The sequence below is a fragment of the Ammospiza nelsoni genome, chromosome Z, assembly GCF_027579445.1.
Source record: "Ammospiza nelsoni isolate bAmmNel1 chromosome Z, bAmmNel1.pri, whole genome shotgun sequence".
Classification (NCBI taxonomy): Eukaryota; Metazoa; Chordata; class Aves; order Passeriformes; family Passerellidae; genus Ammospiza; species Ammospiza nelsoni.
The window spans coordinates 31,598,357-31,625,230 of NC_080669.1; the positions used below are offsets into that span (position 1 = coordinate 31,598,357).

Genomic DNA, 26,874 nt, shown 5'->3' on the forward strand with positions numbered 1-26,874 from the left:
GCTGGTGCTTAAACCTTTCATCAGCTGTCACAAATACCAGAGAAGTGCTCAGGCAGGCATTTGCAGCCATGGCCTCTCCAAGCACTGTGCTGTCCACCCTGCAGTCTAAAGCAGACTGTGACAGTGACACAGAGGTGGTGTTATGCTTCATGGCTGGCAAAACCTGCTCTTAACTCTGCTTGGCACTTTAAAGACATGCAGTCTGTAAAACTTAATAGTCATCTATGATTGTCACTTATTATACACGTTCCTTATAGACCCCCCCCCAAAAAAGATTTAATTCATAAAGTTTGCAACTTTTCAAGATACCTGCATTTGTGTAAAACAGAAAGAGTCTCCTCAGTTTCTTATCTGCAATTATTCTGATTCTATACTGCTGAGTACTATTATTCTGTCTTTACCACAGATTAATTGTAGTGACCTTTCTTTAATGACACACCATAAGCCTTATAATTGTGTGCAATAAAACATTATCTGTGTTTCACAGGTGATATACCTAGTGCTTGCAAATCTCAAAACTGAGGGCCTGGGAAGGTAAAAGCCTTGAAATGTTTTTTTTTTTCTTTTTTAAAACTGAAAGTTGATTAGCAAAAGTGGTAGATGTTTGCAATCTGTTGTGTGCTTCTTTGATGCTTAAGCACTAAGTGTTACCCTAAGTGACTTGGCAGCCCTTGCTGAACGAGTAGGCGAGTGAGGAGGGACGAGCTGTAATGCACTCAAAGTGTTGTTCCAGGAGCAGCTGTACTCCTGCTCTGTGGGACTCTGGTGTGCCCCCTCATGTTACACATCTCACTCTTGATGTCTAGGAGGAGATCCTGCGTGGGTTCGCCTCAGAGAGGGGGCCGTGGTGAAGTCTCCTGCTGGTAGCTCCTCAGCTGTGGGGGCGAGCTCTGGAAGCCGTGTTCTCCCCTGGGGGGCTGCCATAGCTGGAAAGCACAGTGCCCATCTAGCTGCTCTTGCTGCTACTTATGGTAGAGACATAAAGCATGAGGGAAAAGGGTTTTTATAGCAATGGTGAGTAAAAGGTTATACCAGCATGCATAAGGAACTTCACCTGGAAGCTCTGAAATGCCTGGCTCCTCTGCACCAGGCAACCTCCAAGGGAGGCCCTTCTCACAGTGTAAGGCAGTGACCCCATGGGAGGTTGCATTTTTGAGCTTCCTCTTCATGCTTGTCAGGAGACTGCTTATTCCTTACCCTTTGGCTGACTCAGGAATATCTGATGTTAAGCTGCGCTACCATGGGCATACAAAAACCCATGCTATCGCTGCAGGGCAAGCTTCAAGTGAGTCGTGGAGGGTTACTACACGTCTACACTCAACATACTTTACAAGTTTGATTTCCACAGTTAATTGGCTGAAATACAATGTCCTCAGATTTATCAGCAGACCCGGGTTTCACAGATTTTGTAATTGGATTATATGTGTAGAATAACTAGACGATCTTTACTAGACTTCCAGATATCACAGATGAAGAAATTGGTTAGAAGAAGCCAGTAAAGACACTGGCTGTGTAAGCTATTGCAGCCTTCACAAGCCTCCTAAAATGCTGTTGGGGCATCAAGTCCAGTCCTGTGCCTCAGACAGCGTAACACAGTCCCACAATACATAAACACTGCATGTGTTTGTAAATCAGAGTCATCTTCAAAGTGGAGCCAGAAGCAAGGAGAGAGCCCTATTCCACTAATGTGGATATCCCATCTCACACACAGGACCAGTGTTAATCTAAAGAAGGCGGCACAGGTAATTCCATATGTCAGCCCCTTTGACTGGTCTTTATGAACATCATCTTCTACCAAGAACAACACTGCTTCCACCTCAATCACAATGGGCCTTTGTTTCTAAATTGGCTTTGGGGATGCTGATGCACAAACACTCTGCTGAAATCTGACTGAAACCAGACCACTGTGTGAGTTTCCCAAGCCACACAAACTGGCTCCCAGCCTGCCTTTGGGCCTCTACAGAGGGCCCACACAACCAACACCTAAAAGACCGCTGCCCCCAACCACCAACTGGATAAAGGCGCTTCCTGAAGGGAGCAGAGGCAAGAGGTTCACCAAGCACTACTCCATCTTCCTATAGAGGACTTTGGAGTATCTCTACCTGGTATCCCTAAGAAGCATAGAGCTTTTCTCTGTTCAATTTCTCAGTTTGCTGGTAGGAATTACCAGACAGCTTCCTGATCAGTTCTTCTGTACCCTAAGACAACTCTAAATGCCAAAATGCCAGTATGTAAAGGATGGACAGCAACCTATTAACAGAGAAACTTAATTACAAGTCAAGTCACAGCAAAATTCATTTACGGCTGCAAAGCCTCCATGTTCTCTTTCACATGGTGTTTTCCTCTAAAGCTTTAATTCTTCAATGTTCCTGTATAAAACCTTTCTGTTTACATTTAAATTTAGTAATAATTCTGCAGTCATAATATGCTGTTCAAATATCATGCTCAATAAAGTAAGAGTTTGTGCTTTGTGGCAGTCACATCTTAATACCACCTAATTCTAACACATTATTGACCATGTTATAACACAGAAAGTCATAAGGGCTGAGAAAATCTATTTCATCATTATAACACAACTCTTTATATTGTTTTAAAGTAGCAGAGCACATGTTTTTAGAAGTATTTTGTATAAACATTTTCACTAAGAGCAAAGCTGGTATGTGTTATTTCACTGATACTTCTAGGCAGAAGTGCTATCTTTCCTGAAATGAGAGAAGTAAATTAAAGCTTTCAGCTGACTGTGTTCTTTCTTACAAAAAGCAATAGTGGTAAAAGCATTTCCCAGCCTCCCCAAAGGAAGGTTGACAGATGTGATTGCAACCCACACACCTCCCTCTGGGAAATAAAATACATCACGCCCATGGAAAAAGGATTTCTGTATAGTGCTTTTGCAAGTTGCCAGGCTTTCTTAACTATGAAACAGAACTATCGCCAGATCTCAGAGGAAGTCATTATGGGAACCTACTCAGGGAACTTAGAATCAATTAACCTTCAAAGTCAGCATGGTCACCTCGTAATGACTCAGTCATATGCTATGATCACACTGCTTATTATGCAACAGCAGCACCTAAATGATATTTAATGATTATCAAAGGATTTCTAATGAATTTTAAAATCTACAAATGAACCCTAAAATCTAGACCCAAACCCCTTGAAGGAACATTTATCTTGCTTAGATTTCAAAACAACATAAAGTTAAAGAAGCATGCCATCAATTTATTCCACTTTTAAAACAGATGCAATTTGATAAATTACCTGAATTCTTCTCTAGTACAAACATTTATTCTGTCAACTTGTAAAATAAATGTTTTCCCTAGGGATTCTTTGGTCAAATCTGCCTTATATGACATCCAGTCATACAGTTGTCAGCCCAAGACTAGACTTATATATTTACTTCTGTTTTACGTAAGAATAAGGGGGTTTGCATCCACTTCATTTCACTGCCTTTATGAATTGTGCAGTTACCAACCCACTCCTCAGAAGTACAAAGTGTACCAAACATTTTGAAACAGCAGAACAGGGCTGCTAGCTCATTAAATTACCTACTGGCTGAACAACATTGCACTTACATTTTTCTTTATCTAGCTATCAGAAAAATGATGACATGTTCCAGCATCATCATGCCTTTTTGTTTTCATTTGTCCAGCTTCCATTAGAGACATCAACTGTCATGAAATCCTCTCTTTAGTGTGCCTAAATTCTTCAATTATACTGAACAAGAAGCATTGGCCTCAAAGGTCAGCCAGAACACATGCACCAAAACATGGACTATATTTTAAGCAGTTAAGTCTCACTAAGGGGGGTTGGGTGAGTGGGAGAGGGCATAAGAACTCCTGTGAATCTTTTCTGCACTCAAACACCACTGGTATTTAGGTCTTCATCACTGAAATTCCTGAAGTGCCCAAAGTCTGCATACAGCAGGTGGCTACCTTGGCCCAGCAGAGTGCCTTAGTATTTTGATCTCGTCTACAACATTCAGATTAATAAGTGAGGAGCATTTGGGTTTACCAAACAGGAGGGGCGATGATTTTGCTTGGGGAATGCAGCACATAGAAACCAACTCTCCCTCTGAGACCTGCTCACTGTGTGGCAGAGTCACACCAGCTCTCGAGCCTGTCCTGTCAGCCCTGTCAAGCCTTTGTTCCAACCTGCCGACATATTCTCTGTGCATCTATCTGTGGGCCTGGAATTTAGGATTTTGAAATCCAAAGGTGGTACAAGATCTACAAATTGGTGTAACAGGGTTTGCTAACTGCCTGCTACGTGCCAGAAGCACCAAATATTTAATCCTCCTCTCAAATGCAGCGCAAAGCCACTTGATAATAACTTTCTTATTTACTTATGGGTAAAATTTACAAAAATCTCAGAGGTATTTCTACCAAAAGACAACTAAAAATTAAGGAAGCTCTGTGAAGACTTCAAGTTTCTCTGGAAGACAGGCTTTAAGTCTCTTCCCAAGCATAACTGTAAAAAGTTAAATTAAAGCCCAAATAAGACAGAAAAGGAATTTCAAGAGTTCACAGTTACTTGCTCTTATTTGCTCTTCAATGATCAGTTAGTGAAATAGTCATAATTTTTTACACAAGGATGTATCATCCTCTTGAATTGTTCTGTTTCAATTAACAATATGAAGCTACCACCAAAGCAGAAAGTCAGAGACAGTGTGAGATACAGGACTAAGTCTAAAATAAAGTTTATGCTTTCAAATGAAGTATAAATCCTAATATTTAATGCACAAATGCTTCTAATACTTTCAAAACTTTCTATTTAAAAAAAATTATAAAACAGATAATTGTCACTCAGAACCATGCTGGAAGAGATAACTGTCTTAAATCAAGATTTCAAATTCAGAAATGAAGTTATGCTTTTTGCAGAGAAAAGTACAAATACCTAACTCCATGCTACCGAGTAAAAAGAGTCAGGTATTGCTATCAAGCATTTTTAGAAAACAGGCCACCTGCATTCCTTTTGTTAATTTTAAGGAACTACTGTACAATATAGGATGAAAATATTTATTTTTTGTGTTGCAGCAAGAAACCATAACCAAGGCTCCACAAAGAATCACAAACTGAGTATATTTTACATCTGCACTCTAAATAAAGACCTAATAAAGTGGAAGAGAAAATACAATGAAAGAGAGAAATTATGCATCTAGGGCCAGGAAAAGAGGAACCAAGTAGGTGCAAAACATGCTTGAGGAAAGAAAATAATTATCACTGCAGAGACATCTGTGTTTTCTAGTCTGTGAAGTCTGAAAAAATGATGGCTTCAGCAGAGCTCACTAGAAATAGCTTAGTACAACTAACATATAACAGACTCTAATAGCTGCAGCTGGACAGAAAAATTTAAACTAGTCCTAAAAATTCAGACTAATTCAATTATTTGTGTGATAAAAGCAAAAAGAAAGAAAACTATTCAGGTTTTAAGTTAGATGAGGAAAAGACAGTGGCTTCCAGTTTGTATGTAATATGCATAACATTCCTTTCAAGATGATGTAAAATTTCACAGAGTGCAAATTTAAAAGGTTATTTCCAAGTCAAGAAAGGAGACATTTTTCACTAAGACCTAGAGTTATGAAAATATGTCTGACTGCTCTAAATATACCAAAATACTGCAATAAAGTAAGATTCTTCAAGGATATTTCACGCTTGTCCCTGGCCACTGAATCTTCTAAGGAAAGATTTGGTTTTAAAAGTTTCATAAATTAAATCTTTCGTAGAACTTGGGTTTTTTTTGTAAATCAGTTTCCAGATATAAAGCAGTTCAAAGAAAAACTTCCAAACACCTACGTGGATAAAGTAGCTCTGTTTTGTATTCGGTGCTGTGAGGACCTACTTGGCACTGCAATAATTAACCAACTGCCCCCATATTCCTGCATATAAATCATGACCTTGAACAGAATCAGAGAATGGTTTGTGCTGGAAGGGACCTTAAAGATCATCAAGCTCCAACTCCCCTGCCATGAGCAGGGTCACCTCTCACTAGACCAGTTGCTCAGAGCCCCATCCAACCTGGCCACGAGCACTTCCAGGAGTGGAGATCCAGAAGTTCTCCAGGCAACCTGTTCCAGTGCCTCACCACTCTCACAGTTAAGAGTTTCTTTCTAATAACCAGTCTGAGTGTGCCATTTTTCAATGTGATGCCATCCCCCCTTGTTCAGTCAATTGCTCACCTCTGAGAAACTGCCAATTAGTAAGGCAGAAAAATGTTTAGGAGGCTGTAGGCAATACAGCAAACCTCTTGCTGAAGCAGAAAATAAAAATCAATAGTGAACAGGCCATAGACCCTGTCACCCTGGGACTGTGCATGTTGACATATGGCAACAAAAGGGCAGCTGTGGTTGCTCAATTATACAAAATTGTGTCTCTGCGTGGTATACTGCCTCATAATTGTAGTCAGAACAGAACACAAGAGCCAGGAAATACACTATGTTCTAATCAAAATGGAAAATGGACACTTAGGGTAGATTCTGAAGATAAACAGGTTATTTAATGAGATTTCAGCTTTATTTCTGTTCATACGAAATTGCTCTGTAAGAACAAAGACTGTCAAGAGGGTAGGTCCCTAGGCAAAATGTGAATACTAGAACATTAGAGAAAAAGGATTACATATTTAATGTCTAAATGTCTAAAGCATGCGATTAAAATGACAATCCTGTCTATTCAATAGCTTTATGTAACATCACAGTGATTTTGAGAACTACAAAACTTTGTAGCAGTTAGCATATTCAAGTTTACAAAGGGATTGCTAACATCATCTTTTCCTCTTTGACTGTCTAAATAAATAAATGCATTACCTTTATGATATCCAAAACAGCACTTCTTCAATTGAAAGACTCACAAAGCAATTTGGAAAAAAAAAAAAATAAAAAATCTCAGATTGAAACTATATAGGGATTGCTCACCTTGCAAAACAATTACCTAAATTGCAATACAAATAATTTGCTGAGCTTCATGGCATTGAGCTTATGAAACATGCAGACAGTCATTCCTCTGCTCAGTGGACAGGGGTGGTTGCACACTGACACACACACAGCAGCCCTGCTGCCAAGAGAGCTCCCATTCCATGCCTCAGGCGGGGGTGGCTGGGGCAGCCCCACTGCTCCTACCACCGCCAAGTCTCCCTCACAGCTTTCAAGTACAGACACTGGCCTGATCTCATCTGCACAGGTTCCAGAGCAGAAAGAGCTGCAGAAGCAGCAATACTCTGACAGCAAAGTTGTAGAGCAAGAGAACATGAGAGTTAGTACCAAGTAGGGAGAGGAAGAAGCATCACACTAATTTTGCTGTGTATTCAACTTCACACTTCAAAGAATTCTGAACAAAATCCAAGTAACAAACAGTAAGAATATAAGGAACTTTTACTTTATACCAGATGGTAATTTAGTTTGGAAAAAAATACTTGTTTAAATTACCTACATTTGACAAACTAATTCAAGTGTATACAACTGGAACTAAAAAAAACCAAGCCAGACTACAACTATTACAATAAAATATCATACGCTGGACTAGAAGTGTAAAAATATGTTTGCATAACAACACATAACATAACAAAGTAGTATCATGCATATATAGACCATAGAAAAAAATGGAACTCTAAAAGCTACATCCCAGTTTCCTTTTTAAATCTATACTGTAAATATACATGTTACTGAAACCATGCAACACTGAAGTATCTTTATAAAGTGGAAATACAATTTATCAAAGCTAGTAAACAGGAAGACAAAACCTGCACAAGAAAAACCACATGAACAGCCCACAAAAAGACAAAAGTGCTGCCCAAGATTCTGGTACCAAGTCTTCTGCATGCATGAATTTCTTACTGTACAGTATGGTTAACTGATACTGAGCAGGTATGGCAATAAAAAAGTGCCAGGCATGCCAAGTGTGCAAAGATATGCACATTCCAGCAGCACCACTGACAAACTCTTAACAGGTGACTAAGGCTTAACTCCTGCAATTGCAGTCTTTGAGAAACTGGAAGCCAGACTAAAAAATGGAGAAGTAGCTTCTGCTGGCGCTCAATCTATTAGCAATGACATTGGGTGAAAAATTGGTAACTAAACCAGTATGAAACAATGTGCAAGTTCAGTTCTCATTTTAACAAGAGACAACTGTGGGGAAAATTCATGTGGATTACAAAATGACAAAAAGCATTCACTGAGGCCACTTTACACCAACACGAAACAGTGAAATTTCCTAAACTAATCTCCACAAAGAATCTCTATTTTCCTGTGCTCTGATCTTCAAATCAGTATATTTAGTTCCAGGCTATTCTTTTGGATCCATAACATCAACAGTGATTAAAGTAAAAAGCAGAAAAAAAGAAATGCTAAATATGCTGATTTAAAAAAAAACCAACTTCATAGTGCATTCAGAGTGAAAAATATGTGTGAAATCAGGAAACTATAACACTGACTAAAACCCAAAGATTTCTAAGGCTATTACCTATTTTCTTTTGGGGTGATAAGGAACTTCCATTGAATCACTGCAATTCTCAAGTTTTGGTTTGTTTTTAAAAACCAAAGAAACAAATATTCTCCTACTAGTCAGTGGGTCTCCAGAGTTACTTACAGCTCCAGAATGAGAATGACATCTGTTTTATTCTCATAGACGTCATGAAGCGTTATCACATTGGGATGCCGAATCTCTTTCAGTATTCCAACTTCTCGCTCGATATCCTCCCGGCTCACTCCACGACGGCTGGACTTTGTTCTCCTTTTCTTGATGAATTTTGCTGCAAACTGCAGGCCGGTGCTTTTCTCGCGGCATTTTTTCACTACGGCAAACTGCCCACTGAAAAACAAAGAGATGACGAGGGTTCAGTTCAGGACAATTCAGAGTTAAGAGTAGCCTGTTTGCTGTGGTGGGGGAAATCAGCTTTTAACTCTGGCTAAGTATATAACTGCTTCTTATGCCATCTAGAATAACACTTGAAGAAAACCTAGAAGAGGCAGGAAATGTAATTTAAGATTAATTAAATCTTAAATTGTCACACAAATGTACACATTTCAGTGCATCAGTAAGTAAAAGGTAGCACCTTACCAGTGAGGACCACTGGATTTTTGACAAATCTGTGCACTGGGGATTACTGGGCAAAAGTATGTTTGTTGAATATTTTTTCTTTGTTCTTCATTTGGGACAATTAGTAGTTTTTACAATCTACATTATTTGTCAATATTCACTTTATTCTATATATATTCTATCCTTAAGTTTGTTTTTTAAAAAAAATTTAAAACAAAACTTGGTTTCATGACACTGCTTTGGATTTTGAAAGCACTGTCTAAATACAGTAGTATCAAGAATTACTCATCTTGTTAAGGACAAGTTTGAAGATGAGAAAAGTACCGAGACACTGAGAAACAAAACCTGTGTTTGTATTACAAAACAGAAGAAACTCCAGGAAGCTGCTGGCTCCAGCACACCATCATTGATGTACAAGCCTGCTGTTGCTAGATGTACACACGGATGTAGGTCAGAAATCTCCAGGAGCCTAATGTTGATTTAAAGAAAGAACAAGATTTCTAGAAGTGTTTTTCTTTTAAGTTTCCCTAATCTCTTGTTGAGAATTCTCAGGAAATTCTGTTCTGGTTTTTTTACCATATGAAGGAATAATAGAATTACAGGATGATACTAAGGAGAACATTTTTTGAAGTTACCCTACCCTGGTAACTGAAGAAGATCTGTTCTCTAAAGCAGATTTAGAACAGCAATTAAATCAGAGCTAGCCTTAATACGTTTGACTACTTGAACAGCCATAAAGCACTCAGAGCTACACATTTCACGCCACCATTACTACGCTGATCCCACACAGTACCCTGAGTGATGACACATTGTCTTGAACTGGGACATGCAGTTGGGCAAGGCTAAATGACTGTCACTCGTGGAAGGGCAGGGCAAAGACAGGACCTCTCATGTGAACTCTTAGAAAGACGCTGTAGAGTAGCCACCACCATCTGGGACATCTTTGAATGCAGCCATGGGTAGTGAGTGAAGTAAACTTTGAGAGAAATCTTAAACCTCAACAGTCTAAAAGTGAGGTTTAGATTTGTTTCAGTATTATGATCACTATTCATGTTTAATTCTTCACTGTTTAATGAAATCAATTCATAAACTTGTGAGACGATGTTATATTGCATGAAAAGTGACTTTGCCTTAAATTCTGCCTGCCCTCAATTCCACGCAAAGTTTTTAAGGATCAGATTTCCAAATGGGGACCCCCACATTACTATTACAAACTGCAGGGGACAGAGCAGTGCTTCAGACCACACCATATCCTCTTCTCCATCACACACAGGCTGGAAGACCTGCATCACTTGCCCAGACTCGGCCTGCTAGTGTTATCAGAGACACTCTCTGACATGTAACACTTTCATATGTGACTGAAAGAGAAAGCACAGACCTCTGGAATACCCATGTCATCCTAAACTGACAGCAGAGAGCTAGACATGGTATCCTAAGGTCATCAGCCTTCTCTGCCTGGTTCAGTCCAATTTCACAAAAACTGAGTTTGATCTCCATGGTCTGAGCAATTTTGCACTGCCAGAGTAGAGGTATTTGCACTGCTGAATTGAAAACACAGCCTTTCTGGCTCTTGCTTCCAGTGAGAAAAGGAAGTGATTGTCTCACACTCTCCCCCACAGCATGCACATCTCCACAGAGATACAAAGCTTTATTTAAAAAGCAGTCAGTTTTGCAGAAAATTCAGTTTCAAAGAAAAAACAAAGTGGAGTAGTAGACAGATGCAGACATCATCACAACTCCAAGCAGCTACTTAAGCTCACAGATCACAAGGAAGTCAAAAGCTGCTGTTTGTATTTTGACCACCTGGCTGGCTTTCAGGCTAGAAATCTAAAACGTCTGATAGAGGAAGAAAAATATTTCTGCTTATGATTCATCCAGAGGCTTGAATGCTGCATGGCTAACCACTGTCTTATCTAAGTTTAGCAAAAGCTACTGCTTCACAGTGGAAAATCAACAAAACAAAAAAAAGAAACAACCCTCCCCTCTACCCACCCTCACCCCCCTGTAATCCCTGCACAATCCCTACAATGCAAATCAAACAAACACAGAAACAACAACCACCAAAATAAAATATTAGAACCAAAATGACATCTAACATCAGTTCTGGAATGAAAAAGGAAAAACAAATCAGAACTACACAGACATACAATATATTCTGATATCCAAGATTTAATTATAAAAGTTGGCGGGGATTAAGAGTTGTCTGTGTTTTACTGGCATGATGATTTTTACATAGTATTATGCATATTCAAATTACACCATTCCCCAAAGCCACTTCATGCTTCCAATGCCTTTAAGGCTAAGACTGTTTAATCTTATTTTGGCAATGGGTCAACTATGACGTTACAGCATGAGGTTGGCATCCTGGAACAAAGGGGGCTACATACAACAAGTAGATCTCCTCTCTCCTGGGATATGCCATTTATTTTTTCAGTCGTTCACTATTTTCTCTGTCCACAACCACCTGTTGGAAGGATGCCCTGACCTATCACTATTCAATATAAAAGTGTTATCAGAAGTCCAATACATTGTTTAAAACATATTACTTTAAAGATTGGTCTCATCCACGGTTTGACAGGAGGTGAAGCTCCAAAAATCTTTGACACTGCTCAAGACTGTAAGAAGTTCATCAACTAACAGGTATCGTGAGTAAGTGCCAGTTATACACCAAATAACCTTCTTGTTGTTGCTGTTGTGGTACTTATTCAGCACACAACCGCACAATTAGCTGCTTGTTATTAAATGCTGTACATGCAGATCACACTTAAGCTGCAATCAAAGGGGCTGTTTCATGCCTGTGATCCCTAAGCCACACCATTTTACAACTCTCTCTAAACTCCTGTTTTAAAAGCAGAGGAGATGTGTAAATCAAAATGTATTTACTGGGCTTTCCCTTGCAGAACTGCAGTGACAAGCTGGTATAAATCAGCTTTGCACACATAACACTCATATAATATCCAGTAATATCTTCCCAAAGATCCTACATTTTCAGATTCAGCATTCATACATACAGCATCTTCAAAGTCAGAAAAGTCCTTTAGTTTTTTAAGTTTCCTTGCTTTTGTAGGTTTGATTTAAAGCACAAGGAGTCAAAAAATGACAGCCATTTTAGAAGAAAATCACGCTAACCACCCTGCACCCTCTCCCGAAGTAAATCACAAATTCACACTTAATAAAGTGTCCGACATCATTCTTTTTCCACATAGCAGAATCAGGTTAAACAGCAAGGAAGGATGACAGCTTGATGTAAGAACAAATACTTCTGCTAATAATAGTAATTTGTTTTGTGATCTTGTAATCCTTAACTCAACCAGCCCTTAATTACTACCTTAAACCTACTCTTTGTTGGACACTTGGCATACATCCACATCCAGTGATTTTTTCAGATTCACTTCAGAACAAGTAGTTACCCATTACCTAATCATGACATTTCTGTATCCTTTTTACATCATGAGACATACTGCCCTTAACAATAAATATATGTAAAAGCAAAAGTCATGCAGATAGGGGATGGAAGCACCAATAAAGCCCCCTATATGTCAACCTTTATTGGTCCTTGTTTAGTGGGATCACAAAAAAACTGCTCATCAGCATGAATCAAGGAAAGTTTTAAATACAGAAATATAAAAGTTCCCTTAGAATCAAAGGGAAAACACAAAAGAGTACTTCCATTTTTTCCACAACGATGATAGTAATTAGGGGTGGCAGATACCCTGTATTCTTTCCCACTCACAGCTGTCTGCACCAGCTCTATTCAGGTAGTTTGTTCTTTGAAGAGTAAAACTCTTGCTCCAAGAACCTGGTGAAAGAGTTCTAAGCTGGACACAGAGTTGGTCCAGAAGACTGCCTTACAAAGTTTAATGGGAGCAGGAAATAGGAGTAAGGAAAAGGCATAAAGTTGCCATCAGAGTAATAAGGTGCCTCAGTATGTTTCTGACATGCAGGCATTTTCTTCCTATTTAAAAATTTGATATTCAGTACACAACTCTGAAAACATAATGTACTGAGATTCAACTACTTTTACTATTTGTTTGACTACTTCCCTTTTTAAAATTACACTAATCAAACAGAAAGAGATTTACATAATACCATTAGATTAGCCTGTGGAAGAAACTGCAACTTGACGATGGGGCTACTTGTTTCCTCCGACAGAACACCTATCAGCACACTACACACACGTCTGTCTTTCCTCAGAGATCTCCTGCAGGGAAGGGCAATGGAGCCGTGGAAGTGCAGCCCCAGGAGCACGCCAGCATCAGCCTCATCAGCAGCCACTGCTATCCATTACTGCCTGTCACCAAAGGCAGCTGACCTGCTTCTGCTAATAAGGTTAGCTCCCACAAAACTCACAGTGTCCAAGTCTTTTCCAAAGGACAAGAGCACTTGTCCACAAACTTGGCAACATGAAGGAACAGCATCTATATACCTGATTGGTGAAGGAGCTGGAAGCACCTGAAGCCTATTAATCACCACAAACTTGTTTCAGGCTGCACGTAAACAGTTGTTATAGGAAAGGGCAAAGTGGCCATAGAAAAACAGAAGTAATAATTTTGGGAGTCGCATGAAAAAAAGCAGTACTAAAGAAAAGAAGAAAAGAGAAGTTAAACATGATACAGTATTTAAGCTATAGAGAAAATACTCCTCAAATGATATATGAGTAACTAAGCAGAAGAACAATCAGCTGGAAACTGATGGTGGGCCACAGAGATCACTGTTAAGAGCTGGCTATTTCAAGTACAACTAATACAGAAAAGCAAACATAAGGGTTTATCTAGATCTGACTGTAGAACAATAAAAAGTGGAGTGCTGCAAGTACACAGGCAGGAAAGGAACGTGTGTTAGGCAATTGTGCAGTACATTTCCAACAGGTGCAGAGTTAAAATGAAATTGCAATTTACACCCATCAATATAATGCATGCCAATACACTTTCCTTAGAAATATTTTGGAAAAGCAGCAAAGACAAAAAGAACAACAGCAAGGAAGGAGAAGCAGAGGGGAAAACCAGACATTTATAAAAAACCCAAGTGTACTAACACCTGGTATTTCTGAGTTCTGATAACTCCCAACTTCCAAATTCCTTGTTATGCACAGATGAATTTGTACACTTATAATACATCTTTTAAATTATTTTTCTTTATTTCTGTCTTAGAATAATTTTTGGTGTCTAATTACCAAGTTCCAAAAGTTCCAAGATTCCACCATAGAGACTCAATGTATGTATGTGATGCTGTTTGATTACCCTTCACTATTAATATATCAAATATTTAATTGAAAGCTATTTTCCCAAAATATGCAAAGTATAAAAAATAATCATACCTTTATGTAATACTTTAAATGAATAAAACCTCAACTTTCAAAAGGAACTCTATTATTACTATATAATTTATTTAGATATCTTTTTGTCTCTATATATCAACTGATACTTCTCTTGTACTATCTATACAAATACAGTTGGAACGGTGTAACTGGTAACTTAAAAATTAATAGAAGCATTTTTAGAGTATCTAAGACATGTCAACATGAAGCACTCAGAATCTGAGGTTTCAAGCCATGTAAGAGGCAGGTGGGCTAAGTTAAATTTTAAAACATATTTATAGACTAAAGTGCCTACCATAACTTTGTGCAATTGAATGGCAGTCAGGTACCTCTCCCCAGCCCCTTCATGCTGTGATGCAGAGGAGAATCAGGAAAAAAATTAAAAACTTAAGGGTTAAAATGAGAACAGTCTATAACAGATAATAGCTGCAATAATAATAAAAATTCTAATAAAACAAATTACAGCAACAGTAACAATGGAAAGAAGAGGGTGTGAGAGAGAGAGAGTAATAAAACCCAAGAGAGAGAAGAATAAAAGAATAAAAACCCAAGAGAGAAAAGTAATGCACAATACAATTGCTCAGCACAAACCGATGTCCAAATCCATCCCCCAGCAATGACTGCCCCTCTCTTATGATAAACTCCCCCTGGATTATATTTTGGGTATGATTTTCATGGTATGGTATATAACATGGCCCAAAATTTGCCAGTTGGGGTTAGCTGTCCTGGCTGAGCAGACTCTGGCTGGCAGAGCATGGGAAGATGAAAAGTCCTTGCCTTAAGGTAAGCGCTGCTGAGAAACCTCAGTGTGTTACCAGCTTTATTCTCATGCTAAATCCTAACCACAGCACTGTAAGAGCTATTAAGAAGAAAACTAACCCTATTACAGCTGAAACCAGACACAAAGAAGTAGAGAATTTGTCCAATCTATTAATTTCCACGACATTTTAAAGCTTGTGCCTCATATTTTTGTGGTTTGGTTATTTTAAAAACAAATCATGCCTTTTAGCTATGTATTTATATCCTGCAGAAATTGTCTTGTGCTGTCAACCTCAGCACCTAAAACTGATGAAATTGGAAATTTTTGTTGCTCTGCTGATTTCTGTAATTTCATTAGGTTGCTAACAGACTTCTCTAGATGTTTGCTAAGCTTACAGAAAAGTGATTTTCTTCACTGTTTTCTCAGATACCCAGAAGAGCCACTAGTCCTACGGGATGACATAACAGCATGACAAAAAAATTTATGACAGATCTAAATAAGGTATCTCAGAAAAATATACATTGTTTACTGGTTTTTATTATTATTTCTTAAATGCTTCATATTATCCAAGAAGTGTAGGAAAAATTTTAGTGAAATAGTTATACTGGAGATTGGGAAGAAGAGAAAAAGTGATGAAAGGACAAGAGACTTTTACTTTGTCCGTGTACAGATATGGATGTGTATGCAGTACTGAGTGCAACAAGGTATTTTAATTCCTTACGGTGAGGGTGGTTTATCATAGAATTAAACTGCTTTCTGTGCCACACATTTAAAAAGGCAAGTGCCTGCCATTGCCAAGGCTTCCTATGGTGCCCGTTTATCCATTTCTGGATTTGGTCAAGATCACATCTCACTGAACACAGCTCCTCAGTACAGTGATTAGTTAAGCTTGATCAGAATAATCAGATGGCTCTGGCTGGCCCAGAGAGAAGGGGATGCAGAAAGACAGCTACATACTGTGCCTCCATGTCAAAAGTAAGACCAAGCATGCCTGTAAAATTTTGCATGTCCTTTCCCCAGCACCCTCACCTGAAGATCAGCATCTGCTCAGGATTTTATTATTCCACTGAGAGAAACATGATCAAGTTTTTCCAACATACTTAATGTAAAAAAAGTTACACAGCTGGAGCAAGAATACATGCACGCACCTGTGCACACATTTGTTGAGCTGAAGAGCACTTATTAACTAGCACAGGCCATCAGGCAGAGATGAGGCTCCTGCATCAGCAATTTGGCAGTAAACATCAATTGCAGATGATTGAAAAACTCTTCGCATTTACAAATAAGAAGCTTAGAAATAATGCAATCTCACCATTAGGCTGAACTTCATAAAGAAGAATAAAGCACAAGTTTCAGCCACTCTCTGTGTGCATATAAATATGCACAGTATCTCTATATACATTAATATGAGGATTTTAAACAGGATAAAAAATATGAATGGATGATATTTTGGGATTATATTTTGTTTACTGTTTATTTTATACACATTATAGTGTGAAGCAAATAGATATCAGATACATTTTATCATAAGAAGTAACTGAGTTTCTGTCCTTGAAAAGGGTTTTAATTAGATATATAGCACCTTGAAAAAGAAATTTAAAGTCAAAATGCCTGCAATATTTTCATCCTGCTGCTATAGTTTGTCTGAAAGCTAATGCATAGCCCTTGCCAGGTATGGCTGCTATGTTACCAGAGGAGAATGCAGTCCTCTCTTTTATCCAAGGAGAATGCCTTCACCATTTTTTCCTTTTAAAAATGTCTTCACTTCAATCCACAGCTCAAAACTGAACAGGATTTCAGTGAAATCCTGTGTTCTGATGGGGTTAACCAATTGTCCCATGGAGCTACAAGTAGATGTGCTCAGTGTGATTCCCAAGTGTTGGCAGGTGACCTTGAAGAGGGGAGAAGAGTGGAAGGAATTATGAAGAGTAGAGTCAGAGATGCTTTATTATGTGATTCAATGTGAAAACAGCTATGAAAACACTTGAACAAAGTGATGTAAGTTCAGTTTGTGTTCAGAAGAAATGGTTAAAGGGGGAAGAATGGCAAGGAAGATGGTGAATTTGCTCCAGCTGGGAATACCAAGGCCTGGAGAATATCAGTGTGGGAAACCATATATTAAATCTACTGCTGTTTACCCCCTGTCTGTTTGGAGAAGTAGAATTTCTGTGTAGAGATAACAAAGATGTTTACAGAGACTTGTAGGCCCTATCCCAGGCATGCTTCAGCTCCCTGTTGGGAGAAAGATCAAAGCAGAGACCATAAAAAGCACAGGGAGGCCACTGCACGGTGCTAAACTCCGCGTGCTCAGGCCCTGGAGAAATGGGCACAGCAGCAGCCCTGCCGCTGCCAGGATTGGACTGAGCCTGATGGTGCCTGTGCCCTCACTCGTGTCACTGCTGCCCAGCCTTGTTTCAGGACCCTCCAGTTAGAGACGTCATGGAATAAACTTATTCTCTGCATTTCAGCTGTGGTTGTTTTTGGCTGCTCTCCGTCACGGGCATGCATTGATTAACGGTTCAAAACAGAAATTTTTTGTATTTTAGTTCAACCCCTTTATATTTAATTAGATGTGGCTGAACTGTGGTTTGCTTCACCTCTTTAAAGGAATGTTTAGGTGAGTTGTGTCACACATTAACAGAACCATATAATAGTTTGGGTTGGAAAGGACCTTAAACATCAGGTTCCAACTCCCTTGCAATAGGCAGGGACACCTCCCACTAAACCAGATTGCTCAAAGCTCCATCCAACTTGGCACTGAACATCTCCAGGGATGGGGCATCCACAACTTCTCCGGGCAACCAGTTCCTTCAGTCCCTCACCACTCTTACAGTTAGGAATTTCTTCCTAATATCTACTCTATTTAAATTACCATTGCTCAAAGAATGAGGAAGAAGAATATGGGGGTTACAGCAAAGAATGGAAAGCTCTGTTTTCCAATATGTACAGTATTTCAACAAATATTTCTTATTTAAACTGCCATATAAAGCATGTAATTGTGAGACAGTCAAGGCTTATGAAGTCATTTCATAATTGTTTAAAATTATTAGACAATGAAGTTTGCCTAGGACTTTAAATAAGAATTAACACCCATAAACTCAAATTGACAGGTAACAACTCAATAATGTAATAAAAATTTCACTAAGCCCTTCAGAAACCACCTGCTCAGAAGAAAATGCTGTGTGAGAAAGAGGCATCTTTAAGCTCTGATCAGTCCTTAAGCTTAAGCTTTGATTGTGCCTAAATTTTGTATTTCTCTGTGCCTCATTATTCTTAAATTCAGGTTAACATTTTTATTGACTTTTCATTTTTTAAGGGCAAGAAGAACTTCCAATGACTCAATTTCTCTCAGTTTAGATAATTGTAAAATTAATTTGATTTCTGTTTTCCCAAGTTTTCTTCAAACCTCTTATGGCATTAAAAATAACATTTAAATTTTCTTTTTCATATTCAATGAAAGAGTGATCTGTAAAATTCATGTGCAAAGTAAATGAAAAAAACCCACACATGAAATCATTACCTTATGATCAAGACATGACAGAACTTCATACAAAATGCTATCTAAAAGTGTAAAACTTAAAGTCGGTGAATACTATAATAAGATTTAAAAAATCACACAGAATTCTTCAAACTATTTCTCTGGGTAGATTTCTCTTTTCAACACTGATACAATGGAATCATTCTGGGAAGCACTTGAAGAGTCACAGAAATAGCTCCCATCTGTTAAATGCAATGCTGTGTCTGCTTTCAAATGAAGACCTTTGAATAAAGTGTTTTGTTACTTTCAACACGCAGCTGCAACCGTTCCATGAGTTTATTCCACCTCCTGATTAGAAATAATGGTAGGGGCAACAAACCTGACAAGCCCAAGATTTAAGGGAGTTTGGAGCATAGCACCTCCTGGTATCCACTCTCCCATCCTTTCTGCCCTAACCGGGATCCCTGGTTACAGTACACGGGATACACCAGCCTTGTTGTTGGATACCCTAGCCTTGTTCTGGGATACACCAGCCTTGTTCTTGGGTACCCCAGCCTTGTTCTTGGAAACCCCAGCCTTGTTCTTGGGTACCCCAGCCTTGTTCTTGGGTACCCCAGCCTTGTTCTCCCTCGCCACGGTGGCAATGGGTGCCACGCTGTGCAATGTGCTCCGTTTCTTCTGCTCTATGGTTTGTGGTCTTTCTTGGTCAAAATTCTGCAGTACAAATGAATTACTACTTGCTTGCCTTTCCCTTCTTATTAAAACTTGTTCCCTCTTATTGAACAAGCTGTATGCTTTCATGGACTGTTTACCTCTGGTGTTTACCAGCTTCAGTCCTCTTCATCCCATTCATTGTGCTCTTTTAATACAAGAGGAAGGTTTCCTTCTAATTTTCACCACTGTCAGTCCCCTGTATTTATCTTCCTCACTCAGCTGTCTAAATTCCAGATTTTTAAGACCTCCTCCTTCATCTGCAGATTCAGCACTTGCAAGTCCACCTTCTCTAGTATCTCAATAAATCTCAGTCCTCAAGTCATTGCTGTCCAAAACTAGGGAAAATTACAAATTTCTCCTCATTCCTTTCAGCTCTGCTCTCATTGTTACAGCTCTTTCCTGTCTCTACATATTCACCTGACTCCAGCACAGTGGCCAGGTATTCAGACCTCTTCCAGAAGCTCAATTAAAGAAATGAATCAGTAGTCCCCATATCTCTCTCCTAATGAGAGATGAATGAGAGAGATTTGGAGAGACACCCTTCTCCAAATCACTCTCTGGCTGCCTATACTGTGTTCTCTGCTTGACACTTGCTTTCCTCCCAACTTACCTAGCTCACCTTCACAATAAAATGGCAAAGCACACCAAAAACTTAACTGAAAAGAAAAACCAACCAAACCCAAACCATCCTGATAATTATGCTTCTGTTCTGGATTAAACAGTGGGCTGAATCCCAAACATTATGTTCACACTCACCCAGTACTTTTAACACTCAGTAGGGTTTATTCAGTATGTAGATAGAAACAGTTCTTCAGCACCTATTATTTTCTCAACTATGGATGTATGAAATAGATGTTCATTGCATGTTCCCGTTAACACACACAGTTTTAAACAAATACTTTACCAAAAAAAGGGATCAAACAGTAATCCAAGTCATTAATGTGAAGCTTCCATACACCTCATTAAAAACGCAATTCTGCTGCTTTTAAGGTTATTTACTCCCTTTTATTTAGATAGCTTAAGTACTTGTTAGAGGTCTTTTAATGAATAAATAAAAAGTAAGAGCATATATGCACAAAGACTAAGTTTAACTTAACAGTTAAACAGATGTTAAACACTTAAGCAGATGGCACATCACACAGTTACCCATCAATCTGCAACATGGGTAAAAGGACTGCTCTACAAATCTTGCTGGATAACCAGAATCAATATAGAAACTATCCATCTCCCCCTCCCCAACATCCTCCCCTTCTCACATGTATTAAAAAAAATTCTGTTCCCTAAGCAATAGTATTTCAATGAGAAATTCTTGGACATTTACCTACCCACTTGCTTTTGGGTCCAACTCAGTTCATTTTAAGTAGTGCCCCTACTTCAAAGTACAAACCTTCTGAAGTTCCTGCATTTGCCAAGATATTTCACTCACAGAAATTCTGTTATGTAGGAAGTTTCACATTTCTTTTCTAATTTCAATCCACTATTCTTTCAAAGATGTAAATATCACTCCTTCCAGTTAGCTTTAGGTTTTTTTACTTCCTTCCTTTATAAACAGTCTCACCATAACTGAACTAAATGGCATAATTATCCAAAAACACACTAAAATAATTTTTCTTTGGCTTAGTGCATGCATATAGCTCTAACTCTGAAGACAGAGAAAACTGCAGCACCTGAATGCTGTTCAATCTGAGAACACAGCACAGATTCAATCGCTGGAGCCAGGAGAACAGTGACAAGGATTTTATTTTTCTTTTTATATAGCTAACTGCTAGCCAAATCCCTCTAAGTGTCTCCAACCCCCTTTCTTAAAGGAAAAATAAAGCCTATGACCTAGCAATTCAATCTACGCAGCTTTTATGTTAAAATATGCTGAACTGAAGATGGCTGCTTGTTATTACTTTGGTAATAACATGGTTTTGTTTAACATGGAAATACATTCTGTTAGAACTTTGTGCTACAGCAACAATCACAGCATTCTTTTGAAAGTAATGGATGAAATTCACCGGTGCCAAAACAGCTCACTTCATTAAAAACACAGTGTTCTCTTCCTTTGGTAGGATTTGGAAGTGCTGTTGTACAGCACTAGAGAGACAGCAAATTTGGAGCATGACTGCTGAATAATTACATGGGCCCAGGTTAAGCACGCATTTTATTTGCATAAGTGCTCCTTGTGGAACAAGAATGAGGTTTCCAGCCAGACTCCTAGAGGGAATTTGAGAATACAGAAAAGCATCCAGTTTTTGGAGGTCTGATTATTTAACTTTTTTAGAACTTAAATGAAAAATAAGAACAGATCACTGAAAATTAAAAAGCTTGTATGAAATTCATATGAGAAATAGATGCATCATCACTTTATTCATCTATTGGGCCTCTTTCATTGCATGAAAAAAATAGCAACACATACACTTTCTCTCAAAAAACATAAAATATTCCTTGCATGTTTTTTAATAGGATTTCTCCCCATAAGAACTTACTTTGACTTATCATAAAAAAGCTAGCAGTATGCATTTAGTCAAGAAAAGAGTACTGAATGTTTCATTTTTCAGTGTTATGCAGAGAGTACCATTAACCTTCCTTTATATTTACAGGTAGCTGAGTTGATCTTCTTTTAAAGCAGAGAAATGGATTAAGTGATTTCTAGAGATGGTTTTTTAAAGTATGAAGCTAGAGCATGAAGGCATTCCACTTCTGCAACTGGATGTTGTGCACAGAAGCTCTCCCCTGAAAGTTAGGTTTGACTTAACACCACCTCCATTTCTGACCTCAGCAGTCAGGGCTTTGAAACAGTCAGAAGTCCACATGCCTATTTCAGTGATCTTTACAAACACTAGAAAAACTATTACACTGAAGGAAAGGCTGGAGACTGTTGTAAACAATGCTGACACTTTTATTAATGCAAGGAGTATGCTCAACAAATATTAGCAGTTATAATTAATACAACTGAAAAAAAAGGAAAAAGAAAATGTTGCAAGTCCATATCAGCATTACTAAAAATAAGTGGTTTTCTAAATTCAGCTTCTTTCTCAAAATATAATTTTTTTTCTACATTTAGTTTTGACTAAGGAAATTTGTCATCCAAACAGCTGCATATTTAGAATTGCTAACAGTCAGTCTCTAAGAGATTCTAATGCACCAATTCCAGCTCTCAGTGCTTCAGCTCTTCCTACTCAGATGAAGAGGTAGGCATCAGAATAAAAACACTTTCACATGGATTTCAGCTTAGCAGTCACTGCAGCTGAAAGGTTTTCTTCCTCTTGCAAGGGCTGAGAGAAAAGGACGCTACAAACTACAAGGAAGCACTTTAGAAATTATAGTCTTAATCTAGATGCATTTCTGTAGAATTTTGCAGTGTGGAATTGTAAGTGACCTACACAACCTGGCTTTGCCACCCTCCATCCTTGTGCTTCATCAGCTACAGATAAGCAATACTGCACCAGAAATAAAGCAAGCGCAGAGACTTGGACATATTTGGAGGAGAGATAAAGTGTGTTTAAATACAGCTCCAAAACAAAGCAATGATTTTTGAATTAATAAATTACATTGTAAATGGAGCTTCAATGAGTGTGTTTTTCCAGAAAACTGGTCTTTTCTTTACAGCTTTCAAACAAAAGCGTAACACGCTTGTAGAAAGCAGTATCCAAATCCATCCTGCCTAAGAGTTAGGTATAAGCAAGGAGTTGTGAGCTTTTCTCATTGCTATCAGCAGCAGTGAGTCCCTAGATTCAGTTCCTCATCTTGCTTCTACTCAGGAGCCCCCCACATATAAACTGAAAATAACCAAGGCCCTGGAAAAAAAAGCAGAACCAGTGACCCAGAGGCATTTCAGTGCTCCCAATGAACTTTCTCTGCACATCAGTTCCCTCTCCATCTTTCCAGAGGTATTTTACTGCATTCTCTTTTGCTGTTATAACTTCCTCAAAAATTAACTACAAATTCACTTCCTGAAAGTGTTAACTCTTTAAAGAGGTTTAGGGAACAGTACTGTACACATGCTGGAAGGATATAAAGGGCTTTTAGTTGATTTTAACCCTACAACAAAGCTGTAAAGTTCAGAAAGTTTGGAAAGTTTTGGGTTCCTTCAGTATATGGTATTGTAAATAAATAAAAAAAAAAATTTCCACAATTGACTGTTTGCTTTGTGGAAGATATATTTGTTGTAGTTACTACACAGTTTTGCACACGGAAATAGGAGGCAAACAATCCTGAAATATTTCACTTTCCAAACCACAGGCTACTTCGATCTTTGATTTTATAGACAGAGTTTTTGAGTTAAGATTTCAAATATTAAACAGCACAAATTCCTGAAATTTTCTTGTATCTGGTGCCTCCTTGACAAAGGAAACAGAAATGACACAAGCTCAATTAGTACAAAGGCGTAACTAATGTTTATTAATTTTTTGTTACTTCACAAGGGCATTTTATTTTGACTTCAAGAATACAAATTCCATTTATGTATTTCCTTCATTTTTCTGCCATCAAGCAGCATTTATCTGTGTAAATTTCATCTACTCGAAACATTACCTGGAGGAAGGTTTCCCTTAGCAGGGACTGCTATTGCTTCCTCCACAGAAGCCCAACTCTAATAAAAACACTGTGTCAGAGGACAATGTGCCTCATGACTGCTTCCTGCACAGACCTCCTGTGCCAGCACTGTAAGCAGCCTGCCTTTCCTTCTGCCAGCCACCAGCTTTCCAGTCCAACACAAATTGTCTCAGGGAGGCCAGCACAATGTGCTGTCCCCTGGGGAGAAGCTTAGTTTTGTTCTTTTTCACATTAAAATGTCAACGAGGAGCTTTCAGAAAGAGACCAGTGTGGTAGTATATTTGCCACAAATGGCCTTGCAAAACAGTGTGATGAAGGACAACAAATTTTAATAGTCCTTTTTTATTCTAGGGAAACATATCTTTTAAGAAGGATTTATTATACTGGGTATGAAAACCTGTGCTGCCAGAGACAGAGTGTGCCAGGGAGCATTTTCATGTTTCTCCTCCCGTAAGATCTCATGCCCAGCTAGAGGAGGCAGCAGTAGCTACTTGTCAGGAAGTCAGCACTCAAACGCAGCTCCATGAAGCCAGGAGACAGCCCAGGGTCTTGCAGGATGGCTCCCTCCTATTAATGATGTCTCACTAACCTGCCTCAAGGCCACTTTGTACTTCTTCTCAGTTGCTCAGCATGCAAAACTCAAACCAGAATCCCGCTACCCCTCTACACTACCATGTTTCTGAAACTATTCTGGCTGCTCAATTTCACCAAGTTCCAAGATGCTGGATGCCAAAAATGGTTGTTTCTTCCTTGCACTGATCAGGGGCTGCTGAAGCAGCTGGCAGAGCTGGAGGTCCTGAGGCAGGCCCAGCTACTGGTGAAGGGGAGATGAGCTGCAGATGGGGCCAGTATCACCTCTGGATCACTCCCTTCTGCTGGGACTGCTGTGCCCAGCGTTCTCCGTGGAACGCAACGAAGAGTTTGGCTGGCAGGAGCCAAGGGTGCAATAGCCAGCCCTCCACAGATACTGCTACCCCACTGAGACACTGCCCTCAGTGCCAGATGACACGCACCTGCCACAACAGGGGATCATCTTCATTGTTCTGCAGTTTGGGAGTTTGGAGCCCAAAGAAAGTAACCCCCATTTGCCCAAAGAAAGTAGAACTGGGCTCCCAGGATATTTTGGTTTAACTGCCCTTGACTGTCTTGCGCTTGGAAGTGCCTCCTAACATGTCAGGAAGGCAAGTGTGCTGGCATGCAATTCAGGATTCAGGATGGATTGTCTCTCACTGCAGAAAATGCTGTTTTGTTATGGCAACCTGTGCAGTACGTTTACTCTGACCAGCTGTGACAACCATGTGGCTACTCCTTGGCAGCCACAAAAAACTAATGGAAGACACTCTTGGTAGCACGTCCGGAAAACGTAGGGGCACCCAAGTTTGCATCTGCAGAGCAACAATTCTTCAAGTCTTCCTTCCCCTCACAGGTCAGGTCTGGCAGCAAGAGCTGCTTTGGCCTCACAGCTTCCTCATGGCTGAATGCCAACAATGGAAGGAAAATCAGTTTTCAGAGGCAAAACTGAAAAAGATTGCCAGAAAATACAGACTGCTCTCTTCCTGTTTCCTAAAGCGACATCAGTGAAATTTTTCTAGCAATTAATGAGTTTGCACAGGTGTTACTCCAAGTGTAACCATAAGACTGTCTAGCTGGCAGAAGTGATAGTGTGTTGGTGGTGACAGGCAGAGAGCTGAGCTCAGCTGCTGCAAGTACACTACTGCAGGGTTGGCAGTCAAAAATCAGCTTGTAGGCTTGACATGAGAATTTGTCAAATGGAATAGGGAATCCTCCAACACCTTCCTTTCTGAAACTGCACAATCACATAAAAAGTCAGAAAAGCTTCTGAATTAATTTTTATTGTCTTGGCAACACCACCATAGAGTCTCAGCTGTTTTATAAACAGCTTTTAGGCTTAAATTCACTGTCATTTTTAATGTATTCACTACGTACAACTGAAGACACTTATTGCTCTTTTTGAAAGCTTCCTCAAAGCATGGAAACAAAAAAACTCAAACCCCCAAAAACCAAAAAGACAAACCAAACAAAGCTTCAGCATCAGAGAACACTTCTCTCCAACTGTGAATCAAAGACCATTTGAGTAAACAAATTGAAATCCTAATACATGTGTGAGTCTAGCCTTCCCCTTGAGAGTGAAAACGGTAAGCACAGGCATTGCTGCAAGCAGCCAGACACAACCTTTGTGAGGGATACAAATATAAATTGACTCCACAGTGAGTATCAACACCTCCCAACAAAGGTTCCTCAGAAATCCAGGTCCCTCTGGAAGATGCAATCCAGCAGCAGCTGCATGGTGCAAGTTTCCATGCAGCTGTAAGACATCCCTGTACACAGCCATTTCAGCATGTGCTAAAAGAATACAATTTATCAGAGATGGGAACATAGTAAGATTAAACAAGATGACAGAAGGGCTTGAAGCGGCACCCACATGAAAGGTGGTGGCACACAGTGAGCATACTGCAGACATGAACCACTGGCATTGCCTGTGCACACACAGAGTGTTCTCACAAGTACAGGGTCACCAGAATCACAGCGAGCACAAGCAACATCTTCTGCAGATGCAACAGGAAACTGACAATCACGTGGAAACTAGACAGCCACCACAAAACAGCCACTTTTCGGGCCTCACGTGATTTTGCGTGCTATAATGCTGGGACTCTTTTCCCCATCTGCCATGTGACTAACAGAAGGAATAAACATCGGGCAATATCACCAGGGTAGTACAAAAAAGATACTACCAGAACTCCAAGAAATGAAAGAAGGGATGACCATAACTCTATTGAATTTTACGCTCTGCTTCAAAGTTAAAGCCTTTGTAGGCCACACATTAAACAAATATCTACAATAAATCAGGAGAGTCCATCAAATTAGGCTAAAAAATAGTACTATCAAGACCTATGAGACTTCTCTACGCAATTTATCATTAATTTATAATTTTTTCCACTCACAGTCTTCCCAAAATAGTATTTTTTCACAATTCAGTTTAACTAATTTTCCTACTAGCATCATACAGTGTATAAACATTTGT

At 39.2% G+C, this 26,874-nt stretch overlaps 1 protein-coding gene across 1 annotated transcript in view; it reads right to left on the reverse strand.

The window, feature by feature from the left end:
- DAPK1 (death associated protein kinase 1) overlaps positions 1-26,874 on the reverse strand; it is an 83,835-nt gene that overhangs the window by 35,650 nt on the left and 21,311 nt on the right. Inside the window, exon 3 of the mRNA XM_059492518.1 lies at positions 8,574-8,795. Coding sequence (XP_059348501.1) covers positions 8,574-8,795 — 222 coding nt within the window. The remainder of the gene's footprint in view (positions 1-8,573; positions 8,796-26,874) is intronic.